This window comes from Vitis vinifera, chromosome 4 (genome assembly GCF_030704535.1).
Source record: "Vitis vinifera cultivar Pinot Noir 40024 chromosome 4, ASM3070453v1".
Taxonomy (NCBI): Eukaryota; Viridiplantae; Streptophyta; class Magnoliopsida; order Vitales; family Vitaceae; genus Vitis; species Vitis vinifera.
This window is the reverse complement of record NC_081808.1, coordinates 2,656,763-2,669,290: the sequence shown is the minus strand read 5'-3', so window position 1 is coordinate 2,669,290 and position 12,528 is coordinate 2,656,763. Positions and strand designations below refer to the sequence as shown.

Here is a 12,528-nt window from a genome sequence, read left to right as displayed (position 1 = left end):
TTTTAATGTAATGTTTTAATGGTATTTTTATAGATGTGAGATTATGGTGAGATATTTCTCTGTAAACTTCAATCATTTAGAGAGAGAGACAAAAACCATACAAATAACCTAACTTTGAAATTTACTTGAGAGGTGCCTTCAATTTTCCTCTAGACTTTTGTTGATGTTCAGTGAATGATTCAAATACGGCACCAACCTTATCTGCAGCACTGCCCCCCAAACAGGCATTTAATTTTTATTTTTTTTATTTTTCTTTTTTTTGGTTTTAAATGATTGTGGTCCAACAAATGAGACGGGATTGAAAAATATGCATTATTTAGGGACACATCCCTTTTGCCCACCCAAAGAAATTCATTGGTGGGTGAACCAATTATTAATGACTCATTCAATCATATATTATACTATTCAAAATGAACAAAAAAAAAAAAAGTTTGCCTTATTATCTTGAAAGCTAAAATGTGAGGGATGAAATAATGCAAAATTTTAAATTATATTTGGTTATTGAAAAGCCATTAAGAGAATTAAATAATCTTGATGAAAATGATTTTTTCATATTTGATTTTACTATAAAAAAAAAATTAAAATCAATTTAAAAATATGTGTTTTAAAATTATTTAATATTTATATAAAAAGTTAAGGATATATTTGATAATTTTTTTAAAAAAAATAGTTTTTTAAAACCATTTTATGATGTTTTATAAAATAAAAGTCTATATGAAAATGATTTTAATTTATTTTTAAATATGTTTTAAAAATAATTTTTATGTTTAGTGTTATATTTTTAATCATTCTACCTATTTGTATAATCATTTTTTAAAACAACCATAAAAAAATAAGTAAAAATAACATAAAACAATTAAAATATGAATTTGAGCTTGCAAAAATAATTTATTAATTTTAAATTTATTTATTTTTATTTTTTTACTTTTTTTCTTCCAAATTTTCTTTCTTTTTTCTTTCCCTTCATTTTTACTTTAATTCCTTTTAGAAAAAATAAAATGAAATAATGAAAAGAAAAAAAACTATAAATTTAAATATGTTATTTCAAATTTATTTAATTTATTTTAATTCATCCATATAAAAATTAAATGATTACAAAAGTTTGATGAAAACATTCTCTAGTTTCAATTTTAATTATATAATGTAATTATTTCAATTAAGCACTAGAAGAAGTAAGTTCATTTAAATGTATTATTATTGAACATATAAAATTCCAAAAATTCATCAAAACATTCCATTATTCTCTCACTAATTTGGCCATTGAGAATCACACAAAATTCTTTATTTTTACGTGTGAATAAATCATAAAAATGTGGTGCACCATGATAAAAAGGTCCATTTCCAAATCATTTTTCATCATTGTATGGCCTAATGTTGGAAGATCACACACATGACATGGACCAAAATTTTTGGATCCTAACCAATTTAGTGGGGCCAAATTAAAAATTAAAAAAATATAAGCTAACATATTTGGGTGGCTTTATACAACTTTTGATTTGAATCCCACATTTATTGACATGACATTATGTCACTAGCTTTAATAAAGCGTGGCCCCATTTTGTTACACCTTTTGGAAACTTAGAGATTAGTTTTTTTTTTTTTTTCCATTTTTTAGATCTTAATAATTTAAGAATTTTAAGTAATTGACAAAATATCCGGATATGATCCTTTGTTTACATGATTGATGATGATTATACATGAGAAAAAGTTGTTAATATAATTAGTGGAAAAGAGATAAAAATGACGATAAATTCAACATTTTTTCATGATATAAATATTTTAATTAATGGTAAGCAATGACATGTCACCAAATAAGTATATTTTCTAATCATTATTTCAGTAATAAAAATTGTTATTGTTAGTAAATTAAAAAAATCAAATTTATTTTTTTATTTTTAAGTTTTTTTTTTGTTATTAATACCACAATTGTTACCACTTTGAATCATATAGAGATTGTCTACTTATTATTGTGAATTCAATGAGTGATATTTACACGATTAAGAGGAATCTGCATATAATCATATAGATATTATCCGCTTTAAACCTAAAAGGGGTCTTACGGCTTTAAAATATGTTTATAGGTTAAAAAAGTTGATACTTATATAGTCTCAATAACTTTTTACCTCTATCTGATGTGAGATATCACAAATATCTTTCATGACATAATATGTCTTATGAGATTTGTAAGGCCAAATGCATAAATATCCATACGGGATCAAATAAACTCTAATATTGAGGTCGGGATTAGTTTTATTATCATTTTATAAAAATCGATATTCATATAAATATTGTCCACTTTAAACTCAAAAAATCATCATGACATTAAAAGACATCTCCTAAGTTAAAAGGAATTTATACTTATACCCAATAACTTTTTTTTTTATCTATTTTATCCTATCCGACCTCTCTGGCATTACAACCATCCATCAATCAATCCATTTATTTGGACAACCATCCATCAATCAATCCATTTATTTGGACCATTATATATATTTAATACTTTCAATTTAATTTTGATCATTTATTTAAACTATTGAATATAAAATGATTTGTTTTCTTATACTTAATTACTCACTTTATGCATGGGATAGAATTCACCGTAGCGATCCAATCATTACCTTTCTTGTTGATTAAAAAATTTAGAGTAATTCGAATCGTGATAGGAATTAGATTCTTTCATATCCGCAGAGCTTTCTCTACGAAATCGCCGCGACGTTTGGGATTGGTGGTGACAGAAAGGGAGCTCACAGTCGAAAAAGTCAAATTTAAATTTTGTCGTCAAGTCCGTTAGCGATGGCAGTCCCGTAGCTTGTGCTTTTACGATGTTGACACGTGGAAGAATCTCAGTGACGAGAATCGGGAGGTTTGCGTGGCTAGAAATAGGCGCCCCCGGCTTCGATGTTAACCAAGTCTCCTTTTGATTCTTCCCTCGTTAATCATTATTCTTTATTCGTTTAAACGTTATCGCTGTACACCTCGACTCCAGCGGCTCGGCTCGGCTCGACTCAGCTTCAATTATTAAAATACAACAGAAAATCATTAATTTTTCTACTTGTCTAGATATTCTGAGACCATAGTACAAAATTGTTATGATCTTATATTAATAACAAATTTAATAATATCAATCGGTCTTACTATTTCTATAAATACGTTGGGCACATGTTGTAATCATGGACCGTCGTAGGCCAAGTTTCTGTTTTTTCCACCTTCTCGGAGTTTTCGTGTACAACTCTCCCCAGCAATAAAATAAGCGATCAAATTGGACTTTCGGACGCGTTGTCTTCCCCCGGCTACAGCTCTTGAAGTAGCGGTGAAATTTCGTCTTTTTGAGAAAAAAAAATATTTTTATATTAAAAATTTAAAAATAATATAAATATTAAAATTATTTTCAAAATTTTAATTTATAAAATTATATACACAAAGGAGTTGTAACTTTAATAGATTAAAAATCTTTTTCATATTATTTTTTAAAAACGTTTTAAAAGAAAAATAAGATATTTGATAAAAAGGTTAATAATCAATTTGGAAAGAAGTAATTACATGGCACTAGCAAGGGGAGACACCTTGAGCCAAGCTGTTACGCTGTATAACAAAAGTTGAACCAAGTCATCCTACGAGAAGCAAGAAAAGGAAATAAATATTTTAAAAGAAAGATGACGTGTCATCGCTTTTACCAACTCTCATTTTCTACGTTCCACGATTCAACCTGTTTCGTGTTTTCATATCTTTATTTTCCTTCCTTCCACCCGTCTGATTGGACAATTCCCGCTGAAGTGTAGTGGAATCAACAAAACCGGCTCTGCCAATAGTCACCACCTTCCTTTTAAAAAACACTTGTAAACGCTTGCTTCTGTCTGCCCGCTCTCTCTGTCTACTTCTCTGTCTCTCTTCGATCCACGCCCATGGAGTCCGTACAGATGGAGGAGCTCACCTCAGGTGCGAGCGGTCGTATTATACCGGTTTTCAGGAACCTTCGACGGTCAGTGCTCTCGTGGCAGTCGATTCGTCGGTCGCTCATTTTCATCCATTCGATCTTCCTCTGGTTGATACTCCTCTTGCCACGCCACCGCCTTTCCTCGTCTGCGCAGTCGCCCCCAGCGCCGGTGAAATCCTGTAGGAGGAGATCGGTGTTCCGGCGTGATGAGGAGGATACTCTCAAGCGCCGAGCCTTAGCTGAGGGTTTGGAGATGGTGACGGAGAGCGAAGACGGGACGAGCCTGTGCCGGTGCGCTACGTCCTTGTTCTACGGAACCAGAAGGAATGCTTTGTTCTGCCGGTCGTGGTTTCCGGTCGCTGGTGAAATGAAGTAAGGTCTTTCAAACCGATTTTTTTTTTTCCTTTTCTTTTTCTGAATTAGTTGTCCCCTGTTTGATTGTCGAGAAAGTTATCGAAATTCAATTGCGGCTCTGAGAATGTCTGTGTTTAAGACTAAGTTGATTTTTTGTTTCTTTGTGAGGAATGTTAAAAAAGAAATGAAAGTTAAACTTTCAATTGAAAATTTATTTTTCCATGTTTCATTCCCCTCCAAAATGAAATCAGGACTTAAATCTTTGAGAAATTCTTGTGATTTGTTGAGAAATTCTTTTGATTTTGAATGATGTATTGACTTTTAAGGTCAGTACTGCTCTCTATGATCGCTGAATTTTATTCTTAGGCTTTTTCTTTTCTTTTCTCTCTCTCTTTTTTTTTTTTTTCTCCATTTGGGACTTTACAAAAGATCGACTTTGTTCAGGTGGAATGTTGTTACGCAATTATTGGTTACTAATCTCGTGAAATAAGGACTTGAATCTGAAATTTTGGTTGAGTGCAATATGGACTCGAGTCTTAAAAGTTAGTTTCCTGTGAGTTGATTTTGTCTGTAGTTTAAATTTAAAAATAATACTTCATTATCCTCACCAACCATCAGAGTGGCAAAAACAGCGAACAATATGGACTCGAGTCTTAAAAGTTAGTTTCCTGTGATTTGATTTTGTCTGTAGTTTAAATTTAAAAATAATACTTCATTATCCCAACCAACCATCAGAGTGGCAAAAACAGCGAACTTCTCCATTAGACCATCACTTTATGAAATAAGAAGTACGAGATAATTTCATGAGTAAAATTTCTAAAAATACAAATGCTTACTGACAATTGAAACAAAAATTTTGCTGTAAGGATCAGGGAACTCTGGGCAAGCTATTTAGTCTCCCGTCATTTTAAGCAAGGTTACGGGTCCCAGTTTTGGGAGAGTAGTAGCAGGGTAGAAGAATGTCATCTTCCAGCAGTGAGGGAGATTAATTTAAGCTAAAAAGTATCTGTCATCCCTCCTCAGTTATTTTATTTCTACAATGAGGGAGATTAATTTAAGTCAGAAAGTGGTTTGTCATGCCTTCTAAATTGTTCTATATGTACTTTTACTGTCCATGCTTTTTGCTAAGCTTGAGAATATCCATAGAAATTTCCTTTCAGGAGGATCAAGTGATGTATTCAACTGCCATTCTGAGAAGCTGTTTTTGGTTTACTCCTTACAGAAGCTGTGGGTCAGGTTTCAGGAGTTTGGTGGCTATGAATAAAAACAATCCTTATTAAGCAAACAAATAAAGGCGATGGTTTATGGAGCAAGATGTTAGGGCTCAATTTTGGTGAGAATAGTTCTGATTGGTGGGGTGGGGGAGTGAGGGAGAGTCATGGGGTATAGTTTTGGGAATTCTCACAAGTCTGAGGAAACTAGATTTGGTGAAACATCTGTAAAATAATGGTTTAGTTAACTGGATTTGAATTTGAAAAAACTTGGGCTCTTCTGCTAGTTGGTGAATCAATAAATCCTTCTAATAAACAAAACCAAGATGTGCACACTATTTTCTTTTTTAATTCCTATTAGCTTCCCCAACTATCTTTCCTTGTGTTTATCTGTGTAATATTCTTGCATAAACGACCTCACATGCATCACTATCTTTGATCATCATTTCCTACATCTAATATGTGAATTCTGCATGTTCCTGACTTGTCTAGGTAATAGACTCTTATTTTTCCTAATAAAATGTTGGCACATCAGGATTTACTCTAGAAGAAAGCATTTTGGGGGCTATGGTGCTGCCTGCTTGGCTCTCTGATTTTTTGTGGTTTTCAGTCAACACATCTTTAGCATATCTTTAGCATGTACAGTTTTACATTTTGCAAGTGCTTACCTTTTTAAATTATTTCTGTGCTTTTGTCTAAATGATAATTTGTTTACAATTTCAGGGGTATTATGATCATCATACATGGGCTTAACGAGCACAGGTATTGTTGCAGGCTTAAACTTGAATTCAGTTTCTTTTAGATTAGTTCTTCTTTGAGAATTCAATGCCTGGATTTTTCTAATCCTGGGAGTTATTTGAGAACTGGTGTTCTCCTGATCAAAATCATTGATTTCCATTCTTAGAGAATTTTTAAATCCTAATGAAAATGTTTTACTAGTCTTAACTTACAATTGAGACTTAGGAGTCCTAAATTTTACTACTACCCCATCTCCCACAACTGTTCTACATGCCATCACTACTGTTATGCCATCTCTACCTTGACCACTACTTCCTCCGTTGCAACCACAATGCTACTGCTGCTGCCATCATCACTGGCTACTACATGCTACCTCTTCCCCATCACCACTTCTACATCAACCATTGCCTCAAATATTGCTAACACTATCGTTAAAGCAAGCACTGTTGCCTCATTGTCATCACCACCTCCATCATTGTCCATACCTCCATTTTTGTCTCCACAGCCATTATCTTAACAACCATTGCATGCTACTTCTGGCCCCATCACCACTTCTATATCAAAAACCAAAACATGTCCCAACCCAAAACCATTACCTTAACTCTTTAAATTTTTCAGGCTTGATATTACAAGCAAGGAAAATGGACCCTGTGGTTTATTATTTCTAATTACGTTATTATTTAAACTCAAGATTATAGCTGTTGAATTTTGCTGCTAATATGTGGTGTTCATCTATGTTTAGTCGTATATCTTTCCAATAAAACTGTATTATTCTCTGATGCTCATCTGCAGTGGAAGATATGCGGATTTTGCAAAGCAACTAACCTCATGCAGCTTTGGTGTCTATGCAATGGACTGGATAGGTAGTTACTCATCTAATTCATTCTATTTATTGGTTTTCTACATTTTATCTTCAAAATGGGCACATTGAGCATTCCAGGCTTCCATCTGTGATTCAAGATATTTTATTCATTAAGAGCCACTTTCATGCTGGAGATTAATTGGATATGAAAGCATTCAATTTGCATTGCCCTGTATTGGAAAAGCGATATAAGTATTATCTTGGTTCTGGGATAATCCCATTTTTATCTTTCTTTTAAGCATATCTTTTTAAAGAATGAATGAAATTTAATGATTTCATTTATATTCAATATTGGGAAGCCCCAAATTATAGGGTAACTGGTTTACATGACTGGAAGAAGAATTGTGTGGGTTTTAACACATAGATTCAGCTTTACGATTCAAGTTTCAGCAGAATGAACTTTCTGTATGAATGAATTTTTGTTGAAGCACCATAGCTACATATATTGTATACTTTTACATATTAATTCCAATCAAGAATTTTACCCCTTTGAATGTTGTTAGTTGTTCAAGGTTATAATTTCTTCTTGTTACTGGTGGAAAACTGATATATCTGATTTGGATTATTGAATATTATTAGATCTAAGAATAAGAAAACATTGTCAGAGGAGTGAACCTAAAGCAGTCTGAATGAGTTTCAGTAGATTTGATGATGATGGATTTCTTGAATTTCTGGTCATTTGAACAAACAGTTCTGTTCTTCCTTTCAAATGGTATTGTACTAGTGGTTTATTCACATTTTGGAATGACCTGTTCTTACATTCTGCAGGTCATGGTGGGAGTGATGGATTGCATGGATATGTACCTTCACTTGATCATGTTGTTGCGGACACTGTGAGTTCAGTTTAAAATTTATTTCTTTGCTATTTTGCACTTTCACTTTTTGCTTTTATCAGCCTTAAAAAAACATGGTCTGTTAGAGTCGGACATGCTTGTGAAATGCATGCAGTTGTGGATTTGATTGTTGCTTATTTGCGTCTCTAAAACTGCAATAGATTTCACTAGCTCTAATGCATTCTGTATTAAATGTTTTAAAAAAGGGGATTTCATGTTCTCTTACATGGTCTCTATTTTGTCTTAACATTGAGGATCAATTGTTAGCCCTCTAATAAGATATATATTTTCTTTCTTAACAGGGTGCTTTCTTGGAAAAGATTAAATCAGAGAACCCGGGGATACCATGTTTCCTTTTTGGTCACTCAACTGGAGGGGCTGTTGTTTTAAAGGTAAGGCACCAATAAATAAACATTCTAGGCTCAAGCTTTAGTGGATTTGTGGTGAAACTTCTTAATTGAAAATCAAAATCCTTTTTCAGGCAGCTTCGTATCCTGAGATTGAAGGAATACTGGAGGGAATTGTATTGACCTCCCCTGCTCTGCGTGTGAAGCCAGCCCATCCAATAGTTGGGGTAAGTTTCTTCTGTCCCACTGATAACACATAATACATGTGCTTCATTCTTGGAAAAATATATCAAACTCAAAAACATCCCCTTCCCACACTCACCACAACTAGCCTCTGCATTAGGGTGATGAGCAGTGACAAGTAATGTTAAAATGGAGTTCTGCATATTTTTTTTTCTTTGAAGGTTTTTGGTTCAGTTTCTCTTTGTTTCCAACCAAAAACCTCCTTCCCTCCTGGCTATTTGGTCATCTCTGGATGACTTGAATTCAATATTACAATTGGATTTGATCCTACTTTTACTATTATGCAGGCTGTGGCGCCTATATTTTCTCTCGTCGTTCCAAGATACCAGTTCAAAGGTGCCAACAAAAGGGGCATTCCAGTTTCAAGGGATCCTGCGGCAATGTTGGCCAAGTACTCTGATCCTTTGGTCTATACCGGACCCATAAGGGTCCGCACAGGCCATGAGATTTTGCGCATCTCCTCTTACCTGACACGGAACTTCAAGTCTGTAACCGTCCCATTCCTTGTCCTTCATGGAACTGCAGATAGAGTAACTGATCCGCTCGCCTCTCAGGATTTATACACTGAGGCAGCCTCCAGGTGCAAAAACATAAAGCTCTATGATGGCTTCTTGCACGACCTCCTCTTCGAGCCTGAGCGTGAAGAAATCGCACAGGACATCATTGATTGGATGGAGAAGAGATTATGCGGGCATGATTTTGAAAATGTCCACAGCCATTGGTGATTACAATAATAGCTAGCCCTTAAGTTCTGGGTATAGCCTTCAATGAAGCAAGGCAGACAACATCACACCCTAGAATTTAAATTCGTCCGACCGAATGAACGCTACACATGTATGTATTTGGGTTTTTTTATTTTTGTTCAAGAATTGAAACATACTTAAATTCTAAATGTAGTGGCTTGTTTTCTTACCAAATCCTGCCCTTTGTACATCAGCTTAGTGATAATGATGCTGATAGAAGAAGTGCATTTTATTTAAATATCCACTACATTATCTTAAAACTCCAAATGAAAACATACACCCAAATACAAATAAATATACACCGCAGGAGTCAGATTGCGTGCTGGAGAGTCTCTTCCATCTTCTTAGCCATGAATTGGAGAGAGGAGTCGATATAAGACGCCAAATCCTCGTATCTCCACCCTTGGACCGGATCACAAACGAAGGACCACTGGATCAGGCACCCACCGCCGTTGATCGGGATTACTTTGAAGGTGGTCACATAGGAGTTGAACCCCATGTTGTTGTCGAGAACCTCATAGCTGAAGCAGTGGTTGATGGGATCAATGGTGAGAAGCTTCTCTTTGACCCAATTGACTGTGGTCTGGTCAGGGTTGTCCGGCGATGCTGCTGTGGAGGAGCAGTAGCGAATGAGGCCGGGCTGACCCTTGACACCCTCCACTTGATAGCAAGTATCAAGACTGGGCATCCACTTGTGGAGGCTGCAAAAATCCTCTAAGAAAGGCCAGACTTGGTCAGGCTTGGTGGACTTGAGCTCCGCGGTGGCTTTTCCTTCCCATTTGAACTGCGTTTCTTCTGCCATCAGAGAGGAGAGGGAGGAAGGGGAAAAGGGGATGAGCGAGAGAATATACAGGGGAATGTAAACAATACCAAGTAGCGTCCGCCTAACCTCTCTTTATCCCCACTCCCAATTTGATTTTGGACTGACTTGGACCGTCCTTTTCATGATTCGGATTGGACTTAAAAATTAATAAACCGAATGTCCTTTGCACAGTGTTGGTGCTGTCACTTAATACTTAATAGTTTAAGGTTCCCATTAAATGCACAGACTTACTAAGAGAAGGAATTCATTGAAAAGTAGCAAGTGGGTGTCTTTCACTGGCCTCTTCATTTACGTTTTTGGGAAGGAACTTATATTCATTGATAAGTAAAAAAAGTGGGTGTCTTTCGTTGGCCTGTGGATTGTTTGAAAAGCATATCAGACCCATATTTAAGGAACCCAGATTATCAGTTTACTGTACCCTCTTTACATCAAATTTTCCATTTTTGACATCTATCCCTATGGAAAATTACCATCTACCCACCCTTTCAGCCTTTCTCCTCTCCCAAATCAAGCCCCAGGGCATAACTACAAACCAATCCATCTTTGAGATGACTTGGAGTGCTTTGCAATATTTATATTTGAAATATTTGTAGTGGAAGTGTTTTTTTTAAGATATTTATCAAATGTTTTTTTTAAAAAATATTATAATTGATTTTTAAAAAATTTTAAAAACATTTTTTAAGTTATGTCAAACGTGTAATTTTTTTTATAAAAAAAAACCCTTTTTAAATTAATTTTTTTCAAAAAAACAGATCTTTAAGTTCAAATGCAATGAATATAAAGAGAAAGTCAGCAGAGACAAATGCGCATCAATCAGAAGTACAAATAAAGAAAATATGAAAATAAATAAAAAATAAATTCAAAATTAATAATATATATTAGTTTAAATTTAATTTAATTTTAATTTTATTTTGTATTTTTTTATTACAAAATTAAATACGAATCCCTTTAGGTTTAATGTGAATACACTTAACCATAATTAATCTTAATTTTTATCAAATATAAATCCTATTGCATTTAATAATAATAATAATAATAATAATAAGAAAATACACCAAGGATGTCAATAAACACAACACGTAGAGACGTATTACATTTATGTATTTTTACATTATCCGCAGCTGCTTCCGTCTTCATTCTTGATGGCAGCTTCCATCTTCTTAGCCATGAATTGGAGACATGAGTCAACAAAAGAACCCAAGTCATCCGATCTCCACCCTTCGATCGGACCGGACGCGAAGGACCACTCGATCCGGCACCCACCGCCGTCCACCGGCAATACTTTGATGGTGGCAACGTAGGAGTTGAATCCAATATTATTATCGAGAACCTCGTAGCTGAAGCAGCGTTGGATAGGATCCATGGTGAGGAGCTTCTCCTTAGCCCACTTGACGCCACTCTCGCCGGGGTTGTTGGCACAGTACCGAGTCAGGCCAGGCTTGCCCTTCTCCCCCTCTACTTGATAAGAAGTATCAAGATCGGGAAACCACTTGTGGATACCGCAGAAGTCCTCCAGTAGAGGCCATACCTGATCTGGTGCGGTGGTTTTGAGCTCTGCTGTGGCTTTGCCTTCCCATCTGGGCTCTGGTTCTTCCATGAGACTGGGTGAGATATGAGTTGTAACGCCCTATATGAAATTTATAATAATAATATTAGAGAATTAATTATTTTAATAAAATAAAAGAGGGGTAAAAAGGTAATTTTCCTAATAAATACCTAGGTATAAAAAATAAAAAATAAAAAAGGAAAATCTTTTCTATTCTTCTCTGAATTTTCATTCCTATCGATAGAATACCAGAGGACATAAGACTAGGGTTTGAAGAACAGATTTCTCTAGGGAATATTTTTGTTTTCTAATTCTTAGATCTTATTTTAATATATTCGTTATATTTTTTACCAGAGTGTATGTTTTCTTATTTAATGTTTAATGGTTGGTGTGTGCTGGAGATGGTAGGATAGGTGTCGAAAGTTAGGTTTTGAAATAAATAAATAGAAAAAAAACATGTGGCAGAATAGTGATTAAAAAGAAAATATGTAGATTATGGAGACTTACTGTGTGTGTGAGTTTGGTTATATGGTTGAAAAGTCAAGGACTTGTGATATTGAGGGTGGAAAAAAAAAAAAAAAGGATATATTGAGGATTGTAGGATAATCTTATTAAAATATGAAGTAGGTCATAGGAAAAGTTGGAATAAATAATTAAATAAATAAATTCTTTATGTAAAGTGATGAAAGAGATTATTGTAAATAAATATTTTTACGAAATTCAATTTAGTTTAGGAAATAAAAATAAATTATTGAGGATAAATTGTTATTGGTTAAAAAGTCGGAAAATAATTTTTGTAATAATAATATTGACTTAAAAAATAAATAAATAAATAAATAAATTATAGGATTCTTAAACCTATTTTAAATGAATAATCAATAGTGTTGATAGTAC

At 34.1% G+C, this 12,528-nt stretch overlaps 3 protein-coding genes across 3 annotated transcripts; 1 reads left to right on the top strand and 2 right to left on the bottom strand.

Annotated features, from left to right (window-relative positions):
• The first annotated feature begins 3,820 nt into the window (after positions 1-3,820).
• LOC100254240 (monoglyceride lipase-like) lies at positions 3,821-9,439 on the top strand. Its single transcript, XM_002283640.4, has 7 exons — positions 3,821-4,306; positions 6,223-6,261; positions 7,030-7,100; positions 7,868-7,932; positions 8,235-8,324; positions 8,414-8,506; positions 8,810-9,439. Exons 1-7 carry the CDS (start codon positions 3,903-3,905, stop codon positions 9,245-9,247), a joined length of 1,200 nt encoding a protein of 399 aa, XP_002283676.1. The 5' UTR covers positions 3,821-3,902; the 3' UTR covers positions 9,248-9,439.
• Positions 9,440-9,476: 37 nt separating this feature from the next.
• On the bottom strand, positions 9,477-10,150 carry LOC104878993 (lachrymatory-factor synthase). The gene has a single exon (XM_010650182.3). The coding sequence runs from the start codon at positions 10,065-10,067 to the stop codon at positions 9,576-9,578; it is 492 nt and encodes a 163-aa protein (XP_010648484.1). The 5' UTR covers positions 10,068-10,150; the 3' UTR covers positions 9,477-9,575.
• A 927-nt stretch (positions 10,151-11,077) lies between these two features.
• On the bottom strand, positions 11,078-11,710 carry LOC100257828 (lachrymatory-factor synthase). The gene has a single exon (XM_002281065.4). The coding sequence runs from the start codon at positions 11,683-11,685 to the stop codon at positions 11,200-11,202; it is 486 nt and encodes a 161-aa protein (XP_002281101.1). The 5' UTR covers positions 11,686-11,710; the 3' UTR covers positions 11,078-11,199.
• Between the last annotated feature and the right edge of the window lie 818 nt (positions 11,711-12,528).